The following is a 25,982-nucleotide window of genomic DNA, read 5'->3' as shown; positions in this document are numbered from 1 at the left end:
TGGTTTAATGTTGTCAGTCTGCATGGTCTGTCTGCCCGTCTGTCCAACCAACTTCAACATGTTGGATTTTATCTCAAAAATGCTTTTACCAATTTGCATATAACTTTGGTGAATTGTTTTTATATCTATTGACTTGAGCTCCCTTTTGAATTTTAAAAATTTTAGATTTTACTTTTCTGAGTTACAGGAAAAAGGAGGGATTTTCCAGTTTTCAGACAATAACCTGATAACTCAAAAATGCTTTCAGTAGTTCTCATAAAACTTTGGTGAATGGTTTATATCTATTGTCATGAGCTCCCTTCAGAATTTTATATTTTGAAAGTTCCGATTAAGTTATGGGGTTTTACTCTTTAAATAAAAGGGGACTTCCCAGTTTTTGGACAATAACTCAAAAATGCTTTCAGCAATTCTCATGAAACTTCTAAAGGTGAATTGTTTATATCTAATGATGTACATGTAAGCCCCTTTTGATTTTCATGAATTTTAAATATGACATTGAGAACTTTTTTTTAGTCAACAAGAATTGTCAAAGCTCATCATCCGATTAACAATACACCTTATCGCTATTCCCGCTTGACCCGAGAATCTGTTCCGCTTGAACTATTGACGTCATACAACAATCACTTTTCCATTGTGGCGTAAGATATTTTGAATTATGACGTCAAAATTTTACGGGACCCTGTGTGATGTCCAGTAATGGCGGACAAATAGCGATAAGGTGTATTAAATATAGAACAATTGTTTATAAAAAGATGATTAGTGATTAAAGATCACAATTAACATTTAAACATGTTAAATGAAGATTGACTGTTAACAAAATTACATTCATGGCATGAAACCAAAAATCTCACCCATTTAAAGTTTTGTTTCGTGGAAATTGAATTTTGTCCTAAACTAATAATACAATTCGTTCAATCCCAAATGGAAAGATGGAAGGAAATCGTCCAGTATTAAGGTTAGATAATAATGCAGTTGTTTATTTGATAGTTATGCACCCATTACATAATTATACTGTGAAAGTTCACAAGATTTAAATTTCATATATAATCACATTGAAACAAAAACTCATCAGAGGTCTGATTTTTATGAAAATTTAACCATTTGGACTTATAAAAATGCATTTATTTTTATAGTTATATAAAATGATATTTTTATGACATGTCACTACTGAGAAATCATTATTTATTAACAAATATTGAAGATCCGATCATGAGCATTTCTGAGGAAGGTAATAAAAAAAACCTCCCTGTACACACCAAATTTTACATTTATTTTTATTCCCCAGGCCATTTATAGGATGTATTATGGTATAATGTTGTCAGTCTGTCTGCCTGTCTGTCCAACCAACTTCAACATGTTGGATTTTATCTCAAAATGCTTTTACCAATTTGCAGATAACTTTGGTGAATTGTTTTATATCTATTGACGTGAGCTCCCTTTTGAATTTTATAAAAAAGGAGGGATTTTTCGTTGTTCAGACAATAACTCAAAAATGTTTTCATTAGTTCTCATAAAACTTTGGTGAATGGTTTATATCTATTGACATGAGCTCCCTTCTGAATTTTATAAATTTTATATTTTGAAAGTTCTGATTAAGTTGTGGGGTTTTATTCATTAAAAAAGGGTGGATTTCCCAGTTGTTAGACAATAACTCAAAAATGCTTTCAGCAGTTCTCATGAAACTTGGGTGAACTGTTTATATCTATTGATGTAAACTCCCTTTTGATTAACATTAACTTCAAATATGACATTGAGAAGTATGGACTTTATTCTTTGAAGATGTGACAGAGGTATCATGCACTCATGGCGCAACTGTTCATTGTCCTTTTAAACTGGACCAAATCCCTTTTTTTATCAAAAAATTGTCTTTGAAAGGACAATAAGGACTATACACTGTCAACCCTATGAACTATATTTGTTGACAACATGAAAATTAAAGGGATGATAAATGTGTCAACAGACTAGTTGATTGATTTCATGTTTAATAAAAAAATTAAACAAATTTAGGCAATCCAACAACATATAGATAATTAATTGCAAAATTTAAAGAATCATAATCAGTTATTTATCATAGATAGATAATTTGTGCCCACTTTAAACAGTTGAAGTATACATTCCCTAAATTAAATAAAGAATCCCTTATAAAGTTATAATAAAATATTTTCAAAATAAGCAAGTAATGTTTTGTTGGATATCGATTGCATTACTTTTTCTTTGTAATTTTTTTTACAGTCAACAAGAATTGTTAAAGCTCATCATCCGGTTAACAATTAAATATAGAACAATTATTGTTTATAAAAAGAAGATAAGTGATTAAAGATCACAATTAACATTTAAACATGTTAAATGTAGATTTACTGTTAACAAAATAACATTCATGGCTTGAAACAAAAGAACCTCACCCATTTAAAGTTTTGTTTCGTGGAAATTGAATTTTGTCCTAAACTAATTATACATTTTTTGTAATTACAGTTAGTCATCGTTAGTTAGAATTTTTTGTTTTAAATTTAAAGACAATTAAGAATTAGTGTGTTTATGGTGTTTAGATTTTGTTGAAATTTAGACTTGTAATTGGTGAGTTTGAATTAACTGTGGATTTCATTTATTTTTACTTTTTGATTGAGGAAATCTTCTATTTTCATGGATATTTGATTTTGCTGATTGACCACAGTATGTATGCAAGTTTTTAGAAAATGTGAAGTGCCCACCTCTTGGTGTGTGATTTTCTTTCTGTGTTGAAGACTCATTGGTGGCATTAGGCTGTTTCGACACAGTCCCCATTTCCATTCTCAATTTTATTTGTTGAACATTGAAATCTGCAGTTTACTTATATCCATGAAAGTTTGAAACATTATACATTTTGTACATGTATGTAACAGTAATTAAGCATATCAATGTTCAAATTTATGATATGCTTCAGTTTATTACAATATAGGTAGATCCAGGCCCCCTTTTTTATGGGAAAATATTTGTTGATTATATAGGGAATCACTTAGGCATGACTAGAGCTGGGCCCCTTATAAAAAGTCGTGATCTGCCACTGAAATATTATCAAACAATAGCACTGGTTAAATAGCAAAGACAATAATACATGTACATGTAATAAGAAAAGAATATGTGAACTGGCTAGTTTTAAGGGTTAAAACCAAGAAAATTACTTAACACTTGATACATGCAAAATTTATTAAGTGTAATTTAAACATGTTAAAGTAATTAACATAAATTTTGAGCATTAAAATATGTGTGATTCCTATCCTAGGTCAGTTGTTCACTTAAACGAGTCCATTCAATCAGGCTTCTTCCTATAACAAAAACTGGCTTCCACGAGATAGCCAATAGTGGTGAAAGTAGCTTTAAACACTTTTTGAGCCATTAGTGGTTAAAGTATCCTTTACACCAAAATGTAATCAATCAGTTAGATAAAATTGAGAATGGAAATGGGGAATGTGTCAAAGAGACAACAACCAGACCATAGAAAAAAACAACAGCAGAAGGTTACTAAGAATATGGGTGAAGTTGTTGATAATTGGAGGGAAACCCTAGATACATATATATGCCAACAATTATAAGCATGACCTGTTTTATGATAGCACTCTGTCATTGTTAAATTCATGTACCCTCCACCATTGTCAAAAATTGATTTAGTGAAAGTAAGTTGGTTAAGATCAACTGTTAGTATAGTAATAATAGATAATTGGTTACAGGTTATAAGATGTCAGGCAATTAAATAACACTAGAAAAAAATATTCGTTCAAAACCAATTTTACTTTATAAGCAATGAACATGATGAAAACATGTTTAATGTGCATGATTTTTTTTCTATCTACTTAGCTTTCCAAATGGATCTACTAGAAGCAGGTAAATTAAATGTTGTCACTATAATTCATGTAATTAGTAGTGCTAGTTGAAAAAAAAAATACTGGCTTTGATTATTCAAGAAGTAGCTTGTGATTATTGAAAAAGGGAAAGTGATGTGCATTCCTTTTAAGTCACAATTTAGTAACCCAAAATCAATGCAAAAACATGATGTTTTCACATGGTCTTTACTATCAATTGGCAAGCAACTGTACAGTCTGAAATGCTCTCTAGTTATCAATTGTAGTTTCTATGTCAAGTTTGTTACTTCAGTACCAAAAGGTCTAAGAATAATCTTGTATTTTACCAAAAACGTATGTTATACAAAATCATGATTGTACTATATTTTTATACCCCTCAAGAATATTGAAATTTTAATATGAATGATCCAGTCTAAATAGACATTTTTGGTGGAGGATTCTACTTATTGGGTCTCATTGCATATTTGATCTTACAATGTACAGGAATTTCCAAAGGGGGGTTATTTAGCCTCTAAAACTCCACCTCAACAATCACAATTCTAATAGAACGTTGACTTTAACAGTCTTTATTTGTTTTCAAGGGGGAGGGAATGTCCCCCCTGGCTACGGGTATGATGCGTATGTTGCTTAGCATGAATTAGTGCTTTTCTGTAGAATAGATACATAAATTTCTTTGATATATTTTCTTTTATGTACATGTATGACAAAAAGTGCCTTTAAATGACTCATATTGAGTTATTTAAAAAAAAATATAAAAAAGTTCAGATACATGATGTTAAGAACAATAATTGAAGATTTTTTTTTTGTAGAGGACTTTAGTATAATATATTGGTTTGCAATAATTTTAAATCTTTTATTTGTTAACTTTCATTCCAAATTCGACTAGATTAACTTATATCAGAAGTCGTTTATTTAAAAATAATAACTCTATTCATTTCAATTTAATGAAGATTTGTTATTAGTGATATAATTATCTTGTCATGCAAAAAATTCCAGAAAATCTTTGGTATCCATGAATTTCTCATCAAAATTGATAAATTTATTTTAAAATAAACAATTGAAAATTAATATTTGTGTAAATAAAGTAAAATTTTAGTAAGATATATTAAATAAACCTTATACAATAACATACTAACATTAATGGATGTGTTATTTTTAAAAATTTCTGAAAGATATAGTAATTTATGTACATGTAGTATTATATATTAACCCTTATGGTTCTAAATTTTAAATTTTATGTTCAAAATCGTGTGATTTAAATAGAGATAAACTTTTAAATGTACAAGTGACTATAGTTTTAAATGACATTTCGATATATTTACTTTTTGAAAACTTGTAAACACTGATAAACAAAAAGGAAAAAAAGTGTTTATATACTTATAGGACATAAGAAATGAAACGTCATTCAATCCCAAACGGAAAGATGGAAGGAAATCGTCCCGTATTAAGGTTAGATAATAATGCACTTGTTTATTTTTGATTTTTATGAAAATTGAACCATTTAAACTTATATTATAAAAGAGCAATTTTTTTAATAGTTATATAACATGATATTTTTATGACATGTCATGCATGTCACTACTAAGAAATCATTATTTATTAACAAATATTGAAGAAAAGTCATAGAACTGGGCTTTATTTCGTGCTGAAATTCACATCTTGGACTTTTTACTTTGTACAACAATTTTTTAATGACCCGGGGGCATTTTGGTTTTAAAAGTGTTTTGTATGTTATATTTAGATATATCAGAATTTTCGAGTGGTGAGACAATTTTAACCTCTTACTGTATCAATACTTCCATGATTTAATAAAGTTTTCGGGCTATTGTACAGTTTTTGTGAAACATCACACATAAAGTGTTGTCTGGCTTTAAATATCAGTAATAATATTTACCATACAAGTACATGTACATGTTCGACAACATGCTATATTTCCTCTCTTAAGTAGGGAAGCACGTTCATTGAGTAATTAGTATTTAAATGTAAGTGTTCAACGACCTTGAAGATTAAAGTTGGGATGACAAATTTTTGTAATCTTTTTGTAATTTATTCACGATTTGGATAAGTAGATGTGGTATGATTGCCATTGAAAAAGCTATAATCTTGAGTCCCGAATGATGTGGATGTCAGCATCAATAAGACTAAACCCTTCCAGTCTTTACGACTAAGAGTGTAAGTGAAAGGAAAAAAAGGGGGGGGGGGGGGGCTAAGAGACACAAACCCCTTTAATGAGCTACATATATCAAATATGATATAGACCTTTTTACAAGTCCCATTCCTAAAGTTGTGTTGCATGAACATGCACATCATTGATCTGTTTTAGAGATTTTCTTTGAAATTATCAAAAATCTGAGAAGAGGTGATTGGGATGATTATAGTCCAAAAATTTAATATTTTTGTAATATATTTTTATTTGCAAAATACCTGAGGATCGAGAGGGGATATTAATACAAATTTATATATGAACAACTCGTATAGATTATAAGAATTTCCATGTAAGCAACTATAAGTCACAGTCATATAGTGAATTGTTGTCCCAAACATCATTCACATAACCCATTGTGGGGGACATAGAAAAACTGGGCATCTACTCATCTGTCCATCCATCCAGTTTTGATATTGCTCTCAGTATGTACAATTCTTATCAGATTTTTATAACACTTTTACCACAGGTGTCATTTTAGCCATTTTTTTTTAAAAGAGTTATGTCCCTTGGCAATTTTGGTAATTTTTTATGGAAAATATTTGTCAGCATTATATTGCCAGAATTTTATAAAACTTATTTCATAGATTATTATTAGCAATGGCTTTGACGATATCGAAAATCAGTAATGATCAATACATTCTAAAAGAGTTGTGCCCCTTGGAAATATTAATTATATCGAAAATTGCCTTATGAGTGCTTAAATGTATTTTTGGTGAAGTTGTATACATACATATCTTCAATAATCTTATTGTCTTATATCAAAAATTATTCTTAACTTATTTTTTTAAAAGAAATGATATAATTATGATAATGATACTGTCTGAAGGGCTTCCACAGTGAGCCATTCTGTCTGAAGACTTTTAACATTAAAACATGTGTATGTACATGTACGAAACACGTCTGAAGAAAATTTAACATCAAAACATATACATGTACACAGTACTTTACAACACTAGGTCAATTTCCTGTATCATCCTTGAGTATGTTGAAATTGACACTACTTTTATACTTTATTGCTTAAATTATGTTTTTTACACCATAAAACCAAACAGTACATCATGATCTATAACGAATCATTACATATATTTTAAATATACTCAGAAGGAATAGTTACACACCACTTTAAAATACAAAGAACAGAAAATAACAAGGTGCTAGAATAGAAAGAAGAGAAAAATAGGCAAAATATTTTGAAGAATAGCGGAAAACAGGGTGCTTAAATATAAAGAATACTGAACAACAGGGTGCATTTAAGGTGGTGATCCAACACTTTCACTAAAATTAATTTGGCTCTTTTAATTTTCATAAAAGTTTGACATAGCATTTACTTTGACCCTTTAACAAAAATATAAAAATTTCAAAAATTTTGAACCAACCGTTTTGTCAGAAAAATTACACTGGTTATATAGTAGTTTGACAAACACCAATTTTGATCATTGAGAAGCTTATTATTCCTTTACAACACAACATAATTAAAACGTTAAGCGGATTATACAGAGTTATTTCCCTGTAGTGTTAGGTACCACCTTAAGTGTGGACCGAAAATGTTAAAGAATAGAGACAAATAGACAAAAATTAATGAACACCATACAGAAATAAAGACTCTAAACCCCGATACAGACTACCACCATCCAGACCCTGATCTAGAATGTTGACGATACCCCTAATGCTGTTTAAAATTAGGTCACAATTTCTTTGTTGTGAAGTTATAAATGAATACAGTTTGTATGATGTCACCAAACAAAGGGGGGATCTCTACTGATCAAAGTTAAAGACTTCCCTATGAACCCCCCTTTATCTATGTCTATTCTCATTTGTCATATTATTAAAAAGGAAGTCTTTCAAAAATTAATTTATTGTAACATTGAATCCTGTTTACCTGGTCATGCTTTTTAATTTAGAATAATAAACAATATAAAAAAACATAAACTGGTATATAAATATATAAAAACTGGTATATAAATATATGAAAATTAAATACTTCTATCCTGTATCTTAAACTAACTCAAAATGTGAAAACTTTAATATCTTCATTAAAGCCTCTATTCAAAGTCTTAGTTGTAAAAAAATTCACGTTGCTGACAGTTTGGTGTTCAGTATAACTTAGTTTTAAAAAGACCACAGCTTTGTCTGAAATTAATCATTTAAAGTGATGGAAAGGGATACAATTAGTGGGATGAATAGTGAAACTGATTTAGACTTGGACTACTATCGAAGGAGAAACACTTACTGTTCCAGTAAAATTGAGTATTGTCATTTTTTATGTTTTTTTCATGAAATTTGATATCGTTATATAGACATATAATCATTGTAGTAATGTCATATACATTTGGTGTACTTTTATTTATTCATGGTTTATTTTTTTTTAATATTTTTTTACAAAATGATAAATTTGCATGTATTCAAAATTCAATTGCAAATTTGCATCATGTACTGGTACACAAATGTATACGTTGATCTTAAAAAAATGTGAATTTTATTTTCTGAATTCCTTAAGAAAAGGCCCTTTGATAGATAATAAACCGAAAGAGTAAAAAGTCTAGTTTTTTTAGTTGTTTTTATTGTCCTTGGAGTGGCAAATATTCCAAGCAGAGTTAGATAGATTTATTAGTTGATTTTTGTTTTAATGTCTGGTGGCAAATATTTCATGCATATTCAGCATGAGAAAAAATAATACAATCGATTAGTTTATTAATAAGGTTACGTTTTTGTATAGCGTATAGCGGTTCAACCAGGATGAAAAGTAAGTAAAAATGTCATGTAATGATAGAAGTGAAAAGTTTGCCTTCCTTAATTTGGTCATCTAGATCTATGGACCCTGAAAAATCACAATTCCATATGTGATTGCATTTGGTAATTTGTTTTGCTCAGTATAAGAACAAAGAGTAAAATTAGACAAAAATTAAAATGAGTATTTTTTTAACCCATAATAATTTAATTTTGGATGTAATGCGTCTTCTGATTGGCTGACGTTATTTTGTTATGAGCCCATAGACATAATTTAGTCATGTGACCGGGACGTCATCAACGTTTTTTCATGGTTTTCTACGGTTTAAAATGGAATTTAGAATTAAATAATTAAAAATTACTGTAATAGTTTTTTTGTCTATTCGAAATAACATAAAAAATGTGGTGCACACTGTTAAATAACCAGCTACGCACGTTATTCAGTGTGCACCAAATTTTGTATGTTATTTCTTCATAGACAGAAAAATATTACAGTCATTCCTTAAAAAAAACACTATTTTTCATACATTGTTCCTTTGCTTTTTGTGTTGTTTGCTGTGCATGATCTATGTTATAACTTAGCGCATGGAAGGATACACCACATGTTTTCTTTTCTACTATGTTCTAGTAAGAAGTCTAAAATAGTATTTCTTTGTGAACGTATATAAGATCTCCAAACTAAGTTTAAATACCAATGTACTGAAAAATGAACTCTTATGGTTGACATAAAATATCCTTTGTATTTATTTGATTCAGGAAGTGTATACACAATAGAAGGTAATTTAAAAAAGTTTTTTGGTTGTTGAAGAAATGAATGATTTACTTATAATCTTGATATTTAAATTTGTTCATAGACGGGATGTTTTAAGGAAGACTTTTCTGTTGCATCAAGTTTTCCTGTCAGTAAATATTTTTAGAGTGATGTGTCTTAAATGATCTTATTTGTATCTATATTCCTTTAGATAACTATTAAAAACACTTGATTGAAGTAGCATTAGTGCAGTGCACACTTATATGATCCAGGAAGCCTTTGCTTTATATGTTTATATATATTTATTTGCAAAAGGATATGATTTACGATAGGGACAATCTATCATGTTGGGTATACATTATGACTCAACAGGTTTGGAAATAAGATCCTGGTTTGGCCCAATGAGAAATTTGCTTTTTATTTGGGGAAAGAAAATTGGGATAATTAATTAATTTATAACCAAAAAATAGTCCAGATTTCCCTTTGTTGAAAAAAAAAAGGGGGGATATACATGTACTGTAGATCCATTTATTTTCTTCGGTACCAATTTGTGTGGATATTTTCACAATGTTTTGCCAAATAAAAGTCTAAATACCTTAGCCTGTAGAAGTTTTTTAATTCGTTAAACCCTTAGATTTGTGGTTGACCTTGTGTGTACATGTATACGTGCACTTGCTGAAGGTCAAATTATATCCTATTCAGCTTAATTATTGATAATACCAGCATAAAGCATTGATATTGAGATACAGTATCTCTACAACAATTTATAAATAATGAACAGGAAAAGTCCTTGACGAGTAGGAAGTAAAGGGTTAGAATATATTTTTCGTTTGATCGGATTTCATATTGATAGATTTTTGCCACTGGAGTTTGTACTGTTCAGTTTTATATACATTTGATTTACATATTGTTGGAAAATAGAGTTTCAGAAAATACAAGTATGCTGTTTTTTCAGGCAATTTTATAATGGTACTTAAAAAATTATAACAATGTTTTCACAATATCATAGAACTTTGCAATATATAGTACTTCCAGGACACAGCTGTCCAAGATCGTCTTAGCACTGTGTTATCCAAAGCTTATTGAATTTCACGGCTGTTCTGCTAGAATTTTCCTCTCCAGCCATAATTTAATGCTATTGATTTTTTTTTAGTTTTACTATAACTGAATTGATATTTATGGAATATCTTAAGCTTAAATTATAAATCTGCATCATTTGGACTCTGTGCAGGGTGGGTTTGAGTTTACCAATTGACAAGTCATAAGTCACATAGACAACTGCCTTCTCTTCCTTTAGGAAATTGCTGTAAATTAAGAAAATACAAAATATAATTTGTTATTGTGTTATTTATTTACAATGTTTATATTTTATTTACTAAGAGTGTTCTTGTACATTTTATTTCAGATGAGCTATATCTCTTTTTGACAAATCTGATTTGACCTCATTGATATATTTTATGCACATTATTTTTCCAATGAGCCGAATTTCTGCACGTCACATCCAACCTGACCTTATTTAAATTTTAATGTACAACTGTACATTATTCTCAGAATAGCTGTATTGGTGTTTGTCACACCCAAATCTAACCTCATTATATTTTTTATGTACACTATTTTTCAGAAGTGCTAGATCTCTGTGACTCCATGCCAATCTAACATCATTTATATGTTTGGAAAACAAAATATTTTCTTAGAGTAGAATCTCTGTATGCCACATCAAATTTGACATCATTTGTCTATTATATATGTACTTATTTATTTTTTAGAATTATCAGAACTCTTTATTTCACATTCAAACTAATCTGACATCAATTATTTATTTTGTATGCATTAAATTTTATTAGAATAGCCAGAACTCTGTTTGTCACATCCAATCTCACGATACTTCACTTATATATTATGTTGCATATCTAATCTGAACTTCAATTAATATTATATATATAGCTTTTGCATATTATTTTAAAATTAACTTGATCTTTTAAGCTTCATGACAACTCTTTGTATATCTTATGTACTTTTATCTTTCCAGAAGAGCCAGATCTCTGTATGGTGTTAGTCCATGCTGTCAGTTTGGACCTAAGGGAACCATCCTGGATAATTCATCATCATTTCTGTAAGTACAATGTATATATAAAAGTTTATTTTGGATATAAGAATTCTTTTTTATTCACCTGCGTAAAATAGATTTGAATCTGGAATAGTTTTGAATTCTACAGCACAAAATTGATAAGAATGTATAATCAATTTAAATTAAAGCGGATTCCATTGAGTGTGTAGCCAAAGGTAATATCTTTGGTTAGCTTGCTTGTTAGCTGAATAATAGCGTGTTTTCTGATAACTGAAATATAGACATGTACATTTCTCTTTACAAAATAGTAATAATAAGAACGTGTTTTCTGAAGTCATTACAAGGTCAGGTATACTACCCTCCTTTCGAAGTAGCATAGTCAAACAGACAGATAGATTGGTTTTCTGTCGAAATATTCTATTCTTAAAGTAGGGTAATTTACCTAACCTAACAATGACTTCATGGTTCAGCTAACAAGCAAGCTAACCAAAGATGTTACCTTTGGCTACACACTCAATGGAATCCGCTGTAAAGGTTACCCATTTGGCATGGGTTTAGTTCAGGTTATGTTATGTGCATGTAACTTCACTGATATTTCAGTATGAAATCGCCATAAAAGAATGGGAAAACTTATCTCCCTTGATAGGGTTAGTTCAATTAAAACTCCACTCTATAAGTGGTGCTATATTGCTATCATTTTGTCAGTCTCATCGTCAGTCAGTTCTTAGGGTATGCTTAGCAAAACAATTTGTACTTTTCAAGATCCTATTTCTGAATCACATGTACTGTTAACAAGGACATTGATGGCAATAGACAAAAACAATTGACTAGAAGCTACCATTGAAATTAGACTCAAAGTTGTCTTTTTAAAGTCCTATTCATTAGACTAGAAAAAGACATCATCAAGCAGCCATGGGCTTTAAGGAAGTCAGTGTATCATATTCCAACCATTAGGGATTATATACCCGACTGTAACCTTGTCTTAGTTATAGGACAACTTTTGTTGTTCAGGTTACCAGTTAAAGTACAAAGTCTGTTTGTTTGCATCTGTTTAGTGAAAAAGAGTGTGTTTAAATACTATGTGTTTATACACAAAGCTCATTCAACCATTGTGAGTTTGTTAAATGGTGCGATTTTATATCTAAAACTGTAACATTTTCAACTAATTTGAAGTTTCTAAATTAATTCATGCAATATATGTTAGGATGCCACTGTATGTCCTTGAAAATTTACGGAAATTCCACAATTAATTCCAATATTGAATGTTAACAATAAGAATCCTTGAAAATGAAGCAAGATATAAAATCAATCAATCAATCATATGCATTTCGATTTCTATGTCAAGAAATTAATTACACATCAATACAATACCAACAAAATTTAAAAAAAAAAAAAATATGGTTAAATATTTTTTTAAAGAGATGGCTTTAAGATTGAAGATTCAAATATAAGGATGAAATGCAATTAATACATGTACATTTAATATTGTAAAAAAAGTATATTTATGGTAATTTACATTCTTGTTGCTCTAGAGTTACAGGTCTTACGCTGTAACTTCTGTTGAAGTAGATTAAACACTCAGTTCCTTTGAAATACACTAAAGTAGTATGATAATACAGCATTTAGGTATTTTAGTTTGAAAGTCTTATCTTTAAACTAAAGTAATCCTTTTTGGTGGAAAAATATGAATTGTAATTTTTAGCTCACCTGGCCGAAAGGGCCAAGTGAGCTTTTCCCATCACTCTGTGTCCAGCGTCCGGCGTCCGGCGTCCAGTGTCGTCCTGCATCTGTCATCGTCCTGCGTCGTTAACTTTTACATAAATCTTCTCCTCTGAAACCACTGGGCCAAATTAAACCAAACTTGGCCAGAATCATCATTGGGGTATCTTGTTTGAAAAATGTGTGGCGTGACCAGTCAACCAACCAAGATGGCTGCCACGGCTAAAAATAGAACATAGCGGAAATGCAGTTTTTGGCTTATAACTCAAAAACCAAAGCATTTAGAGCAAATCTGACATGGGGGTAAAATTGTTCAGCAGGTCAAGACCTATCTGCCCTGAAATTTTCAGATGAATCAGACAACCCGTTGTTGGGTTGCTGCCCCTGGATTGGTAATTTTAATGAAATTTTGCTGTTTTTGGTTATTATCTTGAATATTATTATAGATAGAGATAAACTGTAAATAGCAATAATGTTCAGCAAAGTAAGATTTACAAATAAGTCAACATGACCGAAATTGTCAGTTGACCGCTTTAGGAGTAATTGCCCTTTAAAACTGTAAAACTGTAAAACTACTAGGACAAATTAAACTAAACTTTGCCACAACTATCATTGGGGTATTTAGTTTAAAAATTGTCTGGCGTGACCTGGCCAACCAACCAAGATGGCCGCTGCAGCTAAAAATAGAACATAGGGGTAAAATGCAGTTTTTGGCTTATAAATCAAAAACCAAAGCATTTAAAGCAAATCTGACATGAAGTAAAATTGTTTATCAGGTCAAAATCTATCTGCCTGGAAATTTTCAGATGAATTGGACAACCCGTTGTTGGGTTGCTGCCCTGAACTGGTAATTTTAAGGAAATTTTGCTGTTTTTGCTTATTAACTTGAATATTATTATAGATCTATGAAAAGATAAACTTTAGAATACAATAAATGTTGTCAAAGTAAGATCTATAAATAAGTCAACAGGACCAAAATTGTCAGTTGACCTCTTTAGGAGTTATTGTCCTTTATAGTCAAGTTTTACCATTTTTAGCTCACCTGGCCCGAAGGGCCAAGTGAGCTTTTCCCATCACTTTGCGTCCGTCGTCCGTCGTCCGTCGTCGTTGTTAACTTTTACAATGATCTTCTCCTCTGAAACTACTGGGCCAAATTGAACCAAACTTGGCCACAATCATCATTGGGGTATCTAGTTTAAAAAATGTGTGGCGTGACCCGGTCAACCAACCAAGATGGCCGCCACGGCTAAAAATAGAACATAGGGGTAAAATGCAGTTTTTGGCTTATAACTCAAAAACCAAAGCATTTAGAGGAAATCTGGCATGGGGTAAAAATGTTTATCAGGTCAAGATCTATCTGCCCTGAAATTTTCAGATGAATCGGTCAACCCGTTGTTGGGTTGCTGCCCCTGAATTGGTAATTTTGTGGAAATTTTGCAGTTTTTGGTTATTATCTTGAATATTATTATAGATAGAGATAAACTGTAAACAGCAATAATGTTTAGTTAAGTAGGATTTACAAATAAGTCAACATGACCGAAATGGTCAGTTGACCCGTTTAGGAGTTATTGCCCTTTATAGTCAATTTTTAACCATTTTTCGTAAATCTTAGTTATCTTTTACAAAAATCTTCTCCTCTGAAACTACTGGGCCAAATTGAACCAAACTTGGCCACAATCATCATTGGGGTATCTAGTTTAAAAAATGTGTGGCGTGACCCGGTCAACCAACCAAGATAGCCGCCACGGCTAAAAATAGAACATAGGGGTAAACTGCAGTTTTTGGCTTATAACTCAAAAACCAAAGCATTTAGAGGAAATCTGACATGGGGTAAAAATGTTTATCAGGTCGAGATCTATCTGCCCTGAAATTTTCAGATGAATCGGTCAACCCGTTGTTGGGTTGCTGCCCCTGAATTGGTAATTTTGTGGAAATTTTGCAGTTTTTGGTTATTATCTTGAATATTATTATAGATAGAGATAAACTGTAAACAGCAATAATGTTAAGTAAAGTAGGATTTACAAATAAGTCAACATGACCGAAATGGTCAGTTGACCCGTTTAGGAGTTATTGCCCTTTATAGTCAATTTTTAACCATTTTTCGTAAATCTTAGTTATCTTTTACAAAAATCTTCTCCTCTGAAACTACTGGGCCAAATTAATCCAGACTTGGCAATCATCATCTTTGGGGTATCTTGTTTTAAAAATGTGTCCGGTGACCCGACTATCAAATCAAGATGGCCGCCACAGCTAAAAATAGAACATAGGGGTAAAATGCAGTTTTTGGCTTATAACTCAAAAACCAAAGCATTTAGAGCAAATCCAACACGGGGGTAAAATTATTAATCAGATCAAGATCTATCTGCCCTATAATTTTCAGATGAATCTGACAACCCATTGTTGGGTTGCTGCCCCTGAATCGGTAATTTTAACGAAATTTTGCTGTTTTTGGTTATTATCTTAAATTTTATTATAGATAGAAATAAACTGTAAACAGCATTATGTTCAACAAAGTAAGATTTACAAATAAGTCAACATGACCGAAATTGTCAATTGACCCCCTAAGGAGTTATTGTCCTTTATAGTCAATTTTTAACAATTTTCATAAAATTTGTAAATTTTTATTAACATTTTCCACTGAAACTACTGGGCCAAGTTCATTATAGATAGAGATAAATGTAAGCAGCAAGACTAGTAAAGTAAGATTTACAAACACATCACCATCACCAAAACACAATTTTGTCATGAATCCATCTGCTTCCTTTGTTTAATATTCACATAGACCAAGGTGAGCGACACAGGCTCTTTGGAGCCTCTAGTTTCATAAATCTTAGTAATCTTATACAAAAATCTTCTCCTCTGAAATTACTGGGCCAAGTTAATTATAGATAGAGATAATTGTAAGCAGCTAGAATGTTCAGTAAATTAAAATGTACAAAAACATCACGATCACCAAAACACAATTTTGTCATGAATCCATCTGCGTCCTTTGTTTAATATTCACATAGACCAAGGTGAGCGACACAGGCTCTTTAGATCCTCTAGTTATTTTTCACTCTGTTTGATCCTGCCTTTTTTTTTTTAGTTTATCCTGACTTTTTCTTACCTAAATTGTCGTCCTAACTTTTTTTTTTTGCAAGTGTCTCATCCTGACTTTTTTTTTTACTCAAAACTCCTGTCCTGCCTATTTTTTTCAAGTTTCATCCTAGCCCCCCCCCCCATAAAAATCAAATGGTAGCTCCAAAAGTCTGTCCTGTATAAGGACAAGGTGAAATGGCAGATGCAGCCTCCAACCACATCACCTTCAAATGTAGGAATTGAACATTTTGATCTTCGACTGTTAATCTTTCAAATCTCCAGGCGTACTTCAGCTTAGAAGTTGGTTTATATATATATATATAGTATGGTTAATGTCAACGTATGATTTATTAGTATTTTAGTATTCTTCCTGAATCCTGAATAAACAAAAATATCAGTCTGAAAATGTTTCCATTAAGAATCTCATTCCCATGGTATGTATGATTTAATTTTCCACAATATTAAATGTTCAATCTGGTGAAAAAAAATGATGATGATGATGGATGACAGGAAAAATGCAAATTCAGTACAAGAACATGTAAATGTGATATGAATTTTATGAACCCATTATTACTTTGTACTAGCCTGACATGTTGAATCGGAAGTTAAATTGGTTTGATGTACCGGTAGTAGTTCACAAGGTAACAGTCTTTCAAGGACATACTATTCTGACTTGGTACAGACCATATATATGCATTTGCTTTTTCTTTTAAAAGCTAGATGCTTAGAGGAGAAGCAGTACAAACCAATTTTCAAGTTTTTTTTCACCCATCAATAAAAAAAAGTAGAAAATGATGATATATACAGATCTACGTACTTATCAGAGTTCAAGGTTAAGCAAATATTTACTATTATGTAAATAAACCTAATCAGTCACACAAGATAACTATAAAAATGTGGGGATTTATTATGTGGTTGTTTTTATTGTGGAATCAAACATTTCGAAATGCAGGTCAACATGGAGGAAAAATTTATCATCTTGAAATTGACACTTATAATGTCCAGAATAATTTTACGCATTTTTGGAGGAGTACAGGGTTTTGTCCACCACTGCCACATGAAAAAGCATATGATTATGATTTTGGTAGAGATATGAAGCATAACTTGGCTCTCATTGGTTCAGTTGCTCATGGTGGGATAAAGCAAGTCAGAATTCATTGGCTGTTAGATTTGGTTTCCATGACGACAAAGAAAGATGGCAGCCTTGTTTACAATTATGACAAACTTGATGATCTGCTGCTGTTTCTTTTTGAACAAGAATTAAAACCTGGATTTGAATTAATGGGATCTCCATCTGGATACTTCAATGATTTTGAAAACAAGACTCAAGTCTATTTATGGAGGGATTTTATTAAAGATTTAGGTCAACATTTTGTGGCCGAGTATGGTTTGAGTGAAGTAATGACGTGGAACTTTGAGACATGGAACGAACCAGACTGTCATGATTTTGACAAAGTTAAAATGACTGTGAAAGGTTTCCTTAATTATTATGATGCTTGTTCGGAGGGTCTGAAAGAAGCAAGGCCATTAATCAAGTTTGGGGGACCAGGGGCAGGATGTGATCGTCCAGGTCATAACCAATATGCAGACGGACTTCTACAACATGTTGTAAATGGTCAAAACTACTTCACTGGAGAGAAAGGTGTCAGAATTGATTTTCTGTCATATCATCGGAAAGGTGACGGCTTTTCCAAAAATATTTTAAATGGAGAGATAGAAATTGTAAATGAAATTAAGAAAAAATACCCATCTTTAGCAAACAAACCATTTTATAATGATGAGGCTGATCCTCTCGTTGGTTGGTCTAAGGATGAAGATTGGCGAGCAGACGCTACTTATGCTGCTATGGTTGCCAAGGTGATAGGTCAACATCAGAATATGATTATAGCCAATCAGAATTCACCAATAACTAATTTTACTCTTCTTAGTAATGATAATGCATTTTTGAGCTGGTTCCCTCATCAATTTACGCAGAGAACACTCACAGCTAGGTTCCAGATGAATAACACAAACCCACCTCATGTGCAATTTGTACTAAAACCAGTCCACTCTGTCATGAGCTTGCTTAGTTTACATGGTGATCAACAACTCAAAGCAAATCTGACAGTGGAGGATATTTTTAGTCAGAAGGTAAAAGTTCAAAATGATAGTGACCTTGGTGTGCTAGTTACTCGTCATAATTACGATGGGCTTGGTTCTCCTGATTCATGGCAGACAACTGTCATGGTTTATCTAAGTATGGATACAAAAACTGATCCACAAGAAATAAGTTCTGTGGAATTGAGTATTCTCCTTGGACCTCCCAATCCTAATGGGACAACTGTTACTGTTGTGGGCTATTCTATTAGCAATAATTTGACAAGTAATCCTTATGCCATATGGAAAAACTTTGGAAGCCCAGATTTTCCCTCCGTTTCACATTTCTCAAGCATGCGGCAGGCTGAAGGACCAACTAGATTTCTTAATGCCTCTTACATTGATTTTAATAACCCACATACTTTGAAATTTGATATTCGGACACCAGAGGTAATTCTTCTGCATTTCTGCGCAAATGCACTTCAACAGCCTGATCAGGTGACTAATCTTGCCATTTATAACGTGACAGCAGGCAAAGTGCTGATCACATGGTCTGATGGCTGTGTAAATACAAAATGTATATGGACTTACGAAGTTATTTTCCAGCTTAAATATACAAGATCCATGATAAGGATTAATGATTATGATATAATATCCACATCATTTTATTTTACACCTCCTGAGGAAAAAGATGACTTTGTGGAAGGAACATACCAAGTGAGAGCAGTAGATTACAGTGGACGGACAGGAGTGATGTCACTTCCTGTCAAATATGGAAACTTTTAATGTCTAGTGTTAAATCTTTTCAATGATGTTTCATAGTAGATGAAAGTTATAAATAAAAACAACAGTTAAACTATCTTTTTATATTTGATAGATTTGGGATGATTTTTATCAACATTTTGCTCTTTGAAACTCTTTTATTATTACATGTATAAATTTAGTGTATCTAATGCAAAAATATTAAAAAAGCTTTTTCGAACTATTGTCGCTAATTAAGTAACTGATTTTGAATATGGCACTAAAATTTTATGACAATGTTGAACAATTAAGTACAGAAGGGATGAAAAAAAAAGAATATTAAGGGCATACGATACAGTTACAGGGGAGGTAATGACGTTGCTAACGTAAAATGTTATTTTCACGACGTCAAACTGTGACATATCGCGAAAAGATGCATTTTCAACTGATTTTTATCATTCAAACTGATTTAATTTGAAAACGAGTTTATGGACCCCTATTTTTCAAAACAGTAATTTATTTCATTTTGCATGGAAATTATGTGACCCAAATTTTATAAAACTGTAAATAGAGGATTTTTTTTAATTTTGATAAACATGCAGCAAAAAATGACGCATTTTCCTCAATCCATGAACATTTGATAAATATGAGTTATTTCTGAATAAAAGAATGCATAATATTTTATGATACTTATAAAATACAGAAATTACCGATTATTTAACAAAAAACAATTTGTGTTTATCTTTTATAACAAAGAAGTTATGTCTTTCCTTTGAAGAAGAAATTACGGCCACAAATCTGAATTTTGAGCAAATATACAAAATTTCGACCTCATTTTACTCAAAAAGAAGCACATGAAGGTATTTTTTTATTACATATTTGCTTTAATCAGGTAAAAAATAGCCTAGATATGCAAATTTTCACGAACTTGTAAATACAGGATCAAAACTGTATCGTATGCCCTTAAATCAAGACCCTTACTTGGTACAAACACAAAATATACATTAACGTTTATTCTTTGCATAAATTTTTTGGAAATTTATAATTTTCAAACATTTTGTGTCTTTAATAAGATATTCAATATGATTAGTTTAAACTTATTTTATTGTTCAAAAAGGACAAATGGATTAGACACAAGTTTTTCAACTTAGTAACGTCTTCTCCAAAAATATGATTGCCCATGAGAAACCAAATGACATAGAAGTAAACATGAGCATGTATCAGCTATTATGCAGATAATGTTTTCCTTTCAATGATTATAGGGACCTTTGGTTTTAAATTTCCTCATAGTTTGTTATTTTTGTTATTTTACATAATTATGATAAAAGATGAAGAACCATAAAAAGATATAGGTTACAATGTAACTGAGTTTCCTTTAACAAGACAAAGACCATTTTTGTGAAGGGAACAATTGACAAAGAGATGGACAAATTTCTGATTGGTTGTTATATCATTTATACATTGTGCTCCTATAATATTTATGAATAAGGTTTCATGCAAGCACATTTATCCTTAAAAATGTTTAATATAAAAGACAAGAGACAAGTTTCCCAGCAGAAATGTGTCCTTTTATTAAAATCCAATTCAAGACTAGAGATTTTTCAGTTTCATTTGAAACTTGTGGAAATTCTGGATATTGTTACCTACCTAAATCTTGTAAACCAAAAAAAAATGTGGAACCCTTTATCATTTGTTCATGTTCAAGGTTGTTAAGAATTCAAATAGATGTCAAATTTCTATAAAACAATGATGCAATATTTAAAACATCATATGGAATTAAATACCTGTTTCCTAGAAAAGCTTTATCAAATAAAATACTTTTGTACTTAATTGTACAATAGATTCTAAAACAAAAAGATTGTACAATAATCTTAAGTACAAAGACCACGTAAATTTCTATCATGTCTATCATAAAGTATATTGGAAAATAAAAACTCCTTTTTAGAAGAAATAAGGAGGTCTTATATACGGTAGTTTTTCCTAGACCAGTTTATTTAACAATTGTATTCACCTTCCATTTGTTATCAGTGATGAGCAAGTGTTATAGTTTAGTATACATATGTACCTATATATATACAAATGAATGTACCGGTATAGATAGGGCAATACATACATATCAGCTAGCTGAAGGATGTTTATTTTAGAAAAAGAACTTCATTATAATTTCAGGTAATTTCAAAAATCATTTAACTAAATAAAAATAAACATGAAATGAGCAGGTGTGTTTATTCTCAAAGTTTGGGCTCGGCTCGATGTCCATTTGTTTGATAAAAGTCTTAAGGTTCAGAAATGAGGACAAAAGGTTAATTATTATAAATAACTAAGTAAACAAAAAGTTTGTGTTTCACTGTTTTCTACCTTATATAATTATATTGAGTTAGTATTTAGTATATAATTGACAAAAAAGTCATGAAATATATGAAAATAATAGAATTATCAAAATGTTATGTTAAAGGTTTAAATTATTAAATATTGTTTATGTACAAAACGTGCAGTTGAGGCTCAAATTAAAAAAAACAACACTATTAGACATTTAGGGAAGTCGATGTGAAGTGCATTTTTGGGATAAATTTTGGGACTGTATATATATATGATTATTATTATATATAAGTAGCTGTCTATGGAAACATCTATGCCCAGGTAAGATCTGGTAAACAGTAATATATACTGGTCCTGGAACAGTTATCATCCTTTAAATTTTACAAATATATAGTCCAAGTAGTGTGGACAGTGTATTCACATGCAAGTATTTTTTATTTAACCTTTTCCAATTTATTTACTAATGTTTTATGCCCCAAATAGCATGTAAGAGTGATGAAATTACACTGTTTAAAAAATTAGCTCATAAATTTTAAGTAACGTACTGATTTGGCTCATTTGAAAATTCGAGTTAAGTATTAGTGTATTTGAAGCTATCAAACAGAATTCAAGACCCCCTAAACATATAAAATTTTCTATAATTTAAGTTAGAGCTGATATTTTTTCTATAATTTTGATATTATTTGTCCAAAAGCAGAACACCACACTGTAAAATTTTGATTGAGAAGATTGACTTGTAAGGGTAGGCAGAATTTTGAAAATTTGCATCTATTGTCCAAAAAAGGCACAACTTTAATACCTTTGTTTACATTTTTATGGTTGGGCAATAGCCTTGGTTACCCAGCCTAGATTTAGAGTTTGATCAATGCAGTGATTTTTTATGGGTTTTTTTCTGGAATGCAGTCTTTAAGGGATATATAGAGAAATGAAATCCTTTGGTGTGAGGGAATAGAAATTAGTTGTTGATACTTATTATGTAGTGCATGCAAACAATAGGTAGATTGATGAATAGAGTCATCATACATGGTATATGAGGTTTCTGTCTTAAGTCTCTTACATTGGGACAGCAGTCAACACCTATGCAAGTCCCCTCCTTAAAGGGGTCAAACACCAGAGAAATCTAAAACATGTCAAATATTAAGCTATATATAGGTTTTACTTGCAGCTTATTAGAAATATCATTATGATCAGAATCAAGGGAGGACTCATGGAGACAAAATGAGAGTTGTTAAAATAGTTTGTAATAATTAAATTTTATTTTTCTATATTATGTAGAACAAGAAACAAATGTTCTGTCCAATAGAAAACAAGGTTGAAAGAGAAAAAAAGAGAATTGTCAGCCCAATGATGTAAATATTCAAATCAGAGACTGTATCAGTATGTTATAATTGCAACAAATTACAAAAAGAATACTTTCTCGAATTTTCCACTTTTTGTTTTTTTAAGTCATTATTTTTCTAAAAAGTCAGCTTGCTGTTTCAGATTTGTTGTATTTATATATCACTGTTGGTTAGTGATCATGTGATTATGAGAGCTGAGGGCTTCCAAATTTATTTTTTTACATTAGACACAAATTCAGTCTCTATTTTAAACATACATATGTACCATTGGTTTTCAGTGGCAGTTTAAATTTCGAGCCTTTCATTCCTAAAGTCAAACCCATGTAGAATTTAAGAAGCTTTGTATAAATTGTTTCTCATCCAGACTATGCATGAAATAATTGCCACTGGACATTAAGCAAAGAAGAAACAATCATTAATCCAACCATTTATACTCTATAACATGTTTAAGTTATAAAGGCAACATCACACAATCTTTAAAAAAATGACAATTCATAGAGAAAAATGCAAATTTTATTTTTTCTGTATTTTACTTATATTAAAATGGACTTTTCTGCGGGGAAACATTTCATTCACTCTGTGGTTAAAGTTTTTAGAATTTTAATAACTTTCTTAAACTATCCATGGTTTGTACCAATCTTGGACAGAAGCTTGTTTATGATCATAAGATAGTATCCAGAAGTAAATTTTGTAAAAAAATTAATCCATTTTTTCCTTATTTTACTTTTAAATGGACTTAGTTTTTCTGCGGGGAAACATTACATACAGTCTACAGTTAAAGTTTCAAAACATTTATAAGATTCATGTACTATTCTAGATTTTTACCAAACTTGGACAGAAGCTTCTTACAATCATTAGATAGTATCAAGAGGAATATTTTTATTGATTTTTTTCCTCATTTTTGTTGAGCCTGCGATTTACAGCTCAAGTAGGCAAGACACTGGGTTCCGTGGAACACTTACAAATTTTATTGTACATTGTATACAACAAAAGATGTAGTGTTTTACAGATTTGTAATGGATTTTATTTTTTGGCTGTAAATATTTTATTATTTTTTTCGTATTCATATTCTGTTTAACAATTTCTTATCTCATACAAGATTAAATAAAAATCTTCAATACACCCAAAATACAAATATGTTTTGATAGCTTATATTTAAATTATTAGTTCAGAAATTCAGTATGGGTCAAAATAAATTTAGAATGTAAATAGACAGCTGTATTTGTGTTTTTATATACATATACATATTACTTGCAAATTCTTATTATTTTTTGTTGACTAAACAAACTTGATATTTAAATAAGGGCACACTGTTTAAATGATGGCAGAAAAAGGCACCCGTAGGATCAATAGAAAATTATCCAAGTATGGTACATGTTATCAAAGGGAGGATGGTTTAATTTCAAAGTTAACTAAATTAATACCTTTATTTAGATAAAAAAAAATGAAATTGTGTTATTACATTTAAGTTCAATATAACTTGAAGGAAGCAATCACAAATTTATTTAAAGAAAATTAAAATTTAATAACGGATCACTGAATATCTTTTTAATTCCAAAAGACAAATTCTTTATATTTGAATCTTGTGGAAAAAAGTTACGTGTTATGACCAAAATTGTGCAATATAAGATGAGTTCTTTAATTCTTATTGGAGCAAAGCATTATGGACTATAAAACCAGTTAAAAATTTGTTTAAAAATTAGAGGATGAATTTAAGTGAATTGTGAATACATTCATATGCTGTAAATTAGTTTGTGCTGAACTTTTTTCAAAAGTAAAGTGAGATATATTGAAATAATATTAGTTAAACATCAAACAAAAGTTTGAGACTGTCACCAGATATGCCAAAGGAATTTATCAGTATCAGGCTGGAGCGAAAGAATATTAAAACTTGCAAATATTATTGAGGATAATGGATGGAAATAATAATTTGACTTTTTGCAGGTACAAATATTTTTTTAATATATTTTATAAGTTGGATGAGTGCTTTCAAAACATAATAAAATCATATATTTAAGTTATCAGAGCAAGACCTTCACAGTTCATGTTACTGATATATAGGTAAAGCTAGCTGAGATTAAGTACCGTAATGAAGTTCACAACTTAAGGATAAATTTACTGAAAACATGTAAAAGTACAATACGTCTTATTCCTAACTCACTTTTGGTTTATTTTCATAATGGTATGAATAGTTGTATGGAGCATTCTTTTAAACATCTGGCTTCACAGTACTATGCTCAAAGGGGGTCTCATTTGGGGGTTCTGATCCCGGATCCCGCTTACCCCATGTATGTAAGCAATTTTCATTTTTTTGTCATTTCCAGGGTCCCGCAAGGCCTCATTTCCCGTTTTCACGCCATAATAATTTGATTACATGTCACGCTTACAAAAAATCGGCAATCCAGTGTCACTCTTAGACCCCAATGAGACCCACCTCAAACAGTTTGGTCTTAAAATAAGTTATTCATGTAAATAAAATAGTGCAGTAATCAAAATCAAAATGTTGACATCATGATGTGATCTTTAATAAAATTTGACCGCCATTGAAACACAATTGTGCTTAAAGTGGCATTAAACACTTGAGAATTATTCAATCAATCAATATCATGTGATGAAATTCTATGATTAAAATTACTTTTCAGAACAATTCCAGATCCCAGTAGTCAGAAATTAAAGTGGGTAAAAGCTCCATTAACAGTTTTGGTTGTAAAGAAGATGTATGATGATTCGGTGTTGTCAGCATTTAAAAAACTGGTCTCCTGGCTGGTGGAGGTAAGATTATAGAAAAACTGGTCCCCTGGCTGGTGGAGGTCGAATAAGAATACTGTCTACTGTATTTTGCATTAAAAATGTTATACTGTGGATTCATTATAATTCGTTGGATACCATTTTTTGTGGATTTTGTGGGAACAGATGAACCATGAAATTAAATATTGAAAGAACAACAAATTTTCTGTAGGCTTGTATGCAGATTTCGGCAAAACCATGAAATTAAATATCCACTAACATGCAAGTGTTGTTCCTTCATCCACGAAAATTGGTACTAACGTAAATAAATGAATCCATAGTAACTCAATTCAATTCAAACTTATAAGTCATGTAAAACATTATTTATTTACTT

General features: G+C 30.8%; 1 protein-coding gene across 4 annotated transcripts in view; it reads left to right on the top strand.

The window, feature by feature from the left end:
- LOC134692091 (NAD kinase-like) overlaps positions 1-25,982 on the top strand; it is a 44,141-nt gene that overhangs the window by 1,065 nt on the left and 17,094 nt on the right. Inside the window, exons 1-3 of one of the 4 annotated variants that reach the window (XM_063552471.1) lie at positions 5,121-5,285; positions 11,550-11,633; positions 25,504-25,633. In XM_063552471.1, the coding sequence (XP_063408541.1) occupies positions 5,230-5,285; positions 11,550-11,633; positions 25,504-25,633 (270 nt within the window). In that variant the 5' untranslated portion in view covers positions 5,121-5,229. Of the gene's footprint in view, positions 1-5,120; positions 5,286-8,151; positions 8,290-11,549; positions 11,634-21,289; positions 21,372-25,503; positions 25,634-25,982 lie in introns of those variants that run through there. The other 3 variants (XM_063552470.1, XM_063552469.1, XM_063552472.1) reach the window with 3 other exon arrangements.

This window comes from Mytilus trossulus, chromosome 12, assembly GCF_036588685.1.
Source record: "Mytilus trossulus isolate FHL-02 chromosome 12, PNRI_Mtr1.1.1.hap1, whole genome shotgun sequence".
NCBI lineage: Eukaryota > Metazoa > Mollusca > Bivalvia > Mytilida > Mytilidae > Mytilus > Mytilus trossulus.
Note: the sequence above shows the minus strand (reverse complement) of the source record. Positions and strands in the feature narration are given on the sequence as shown.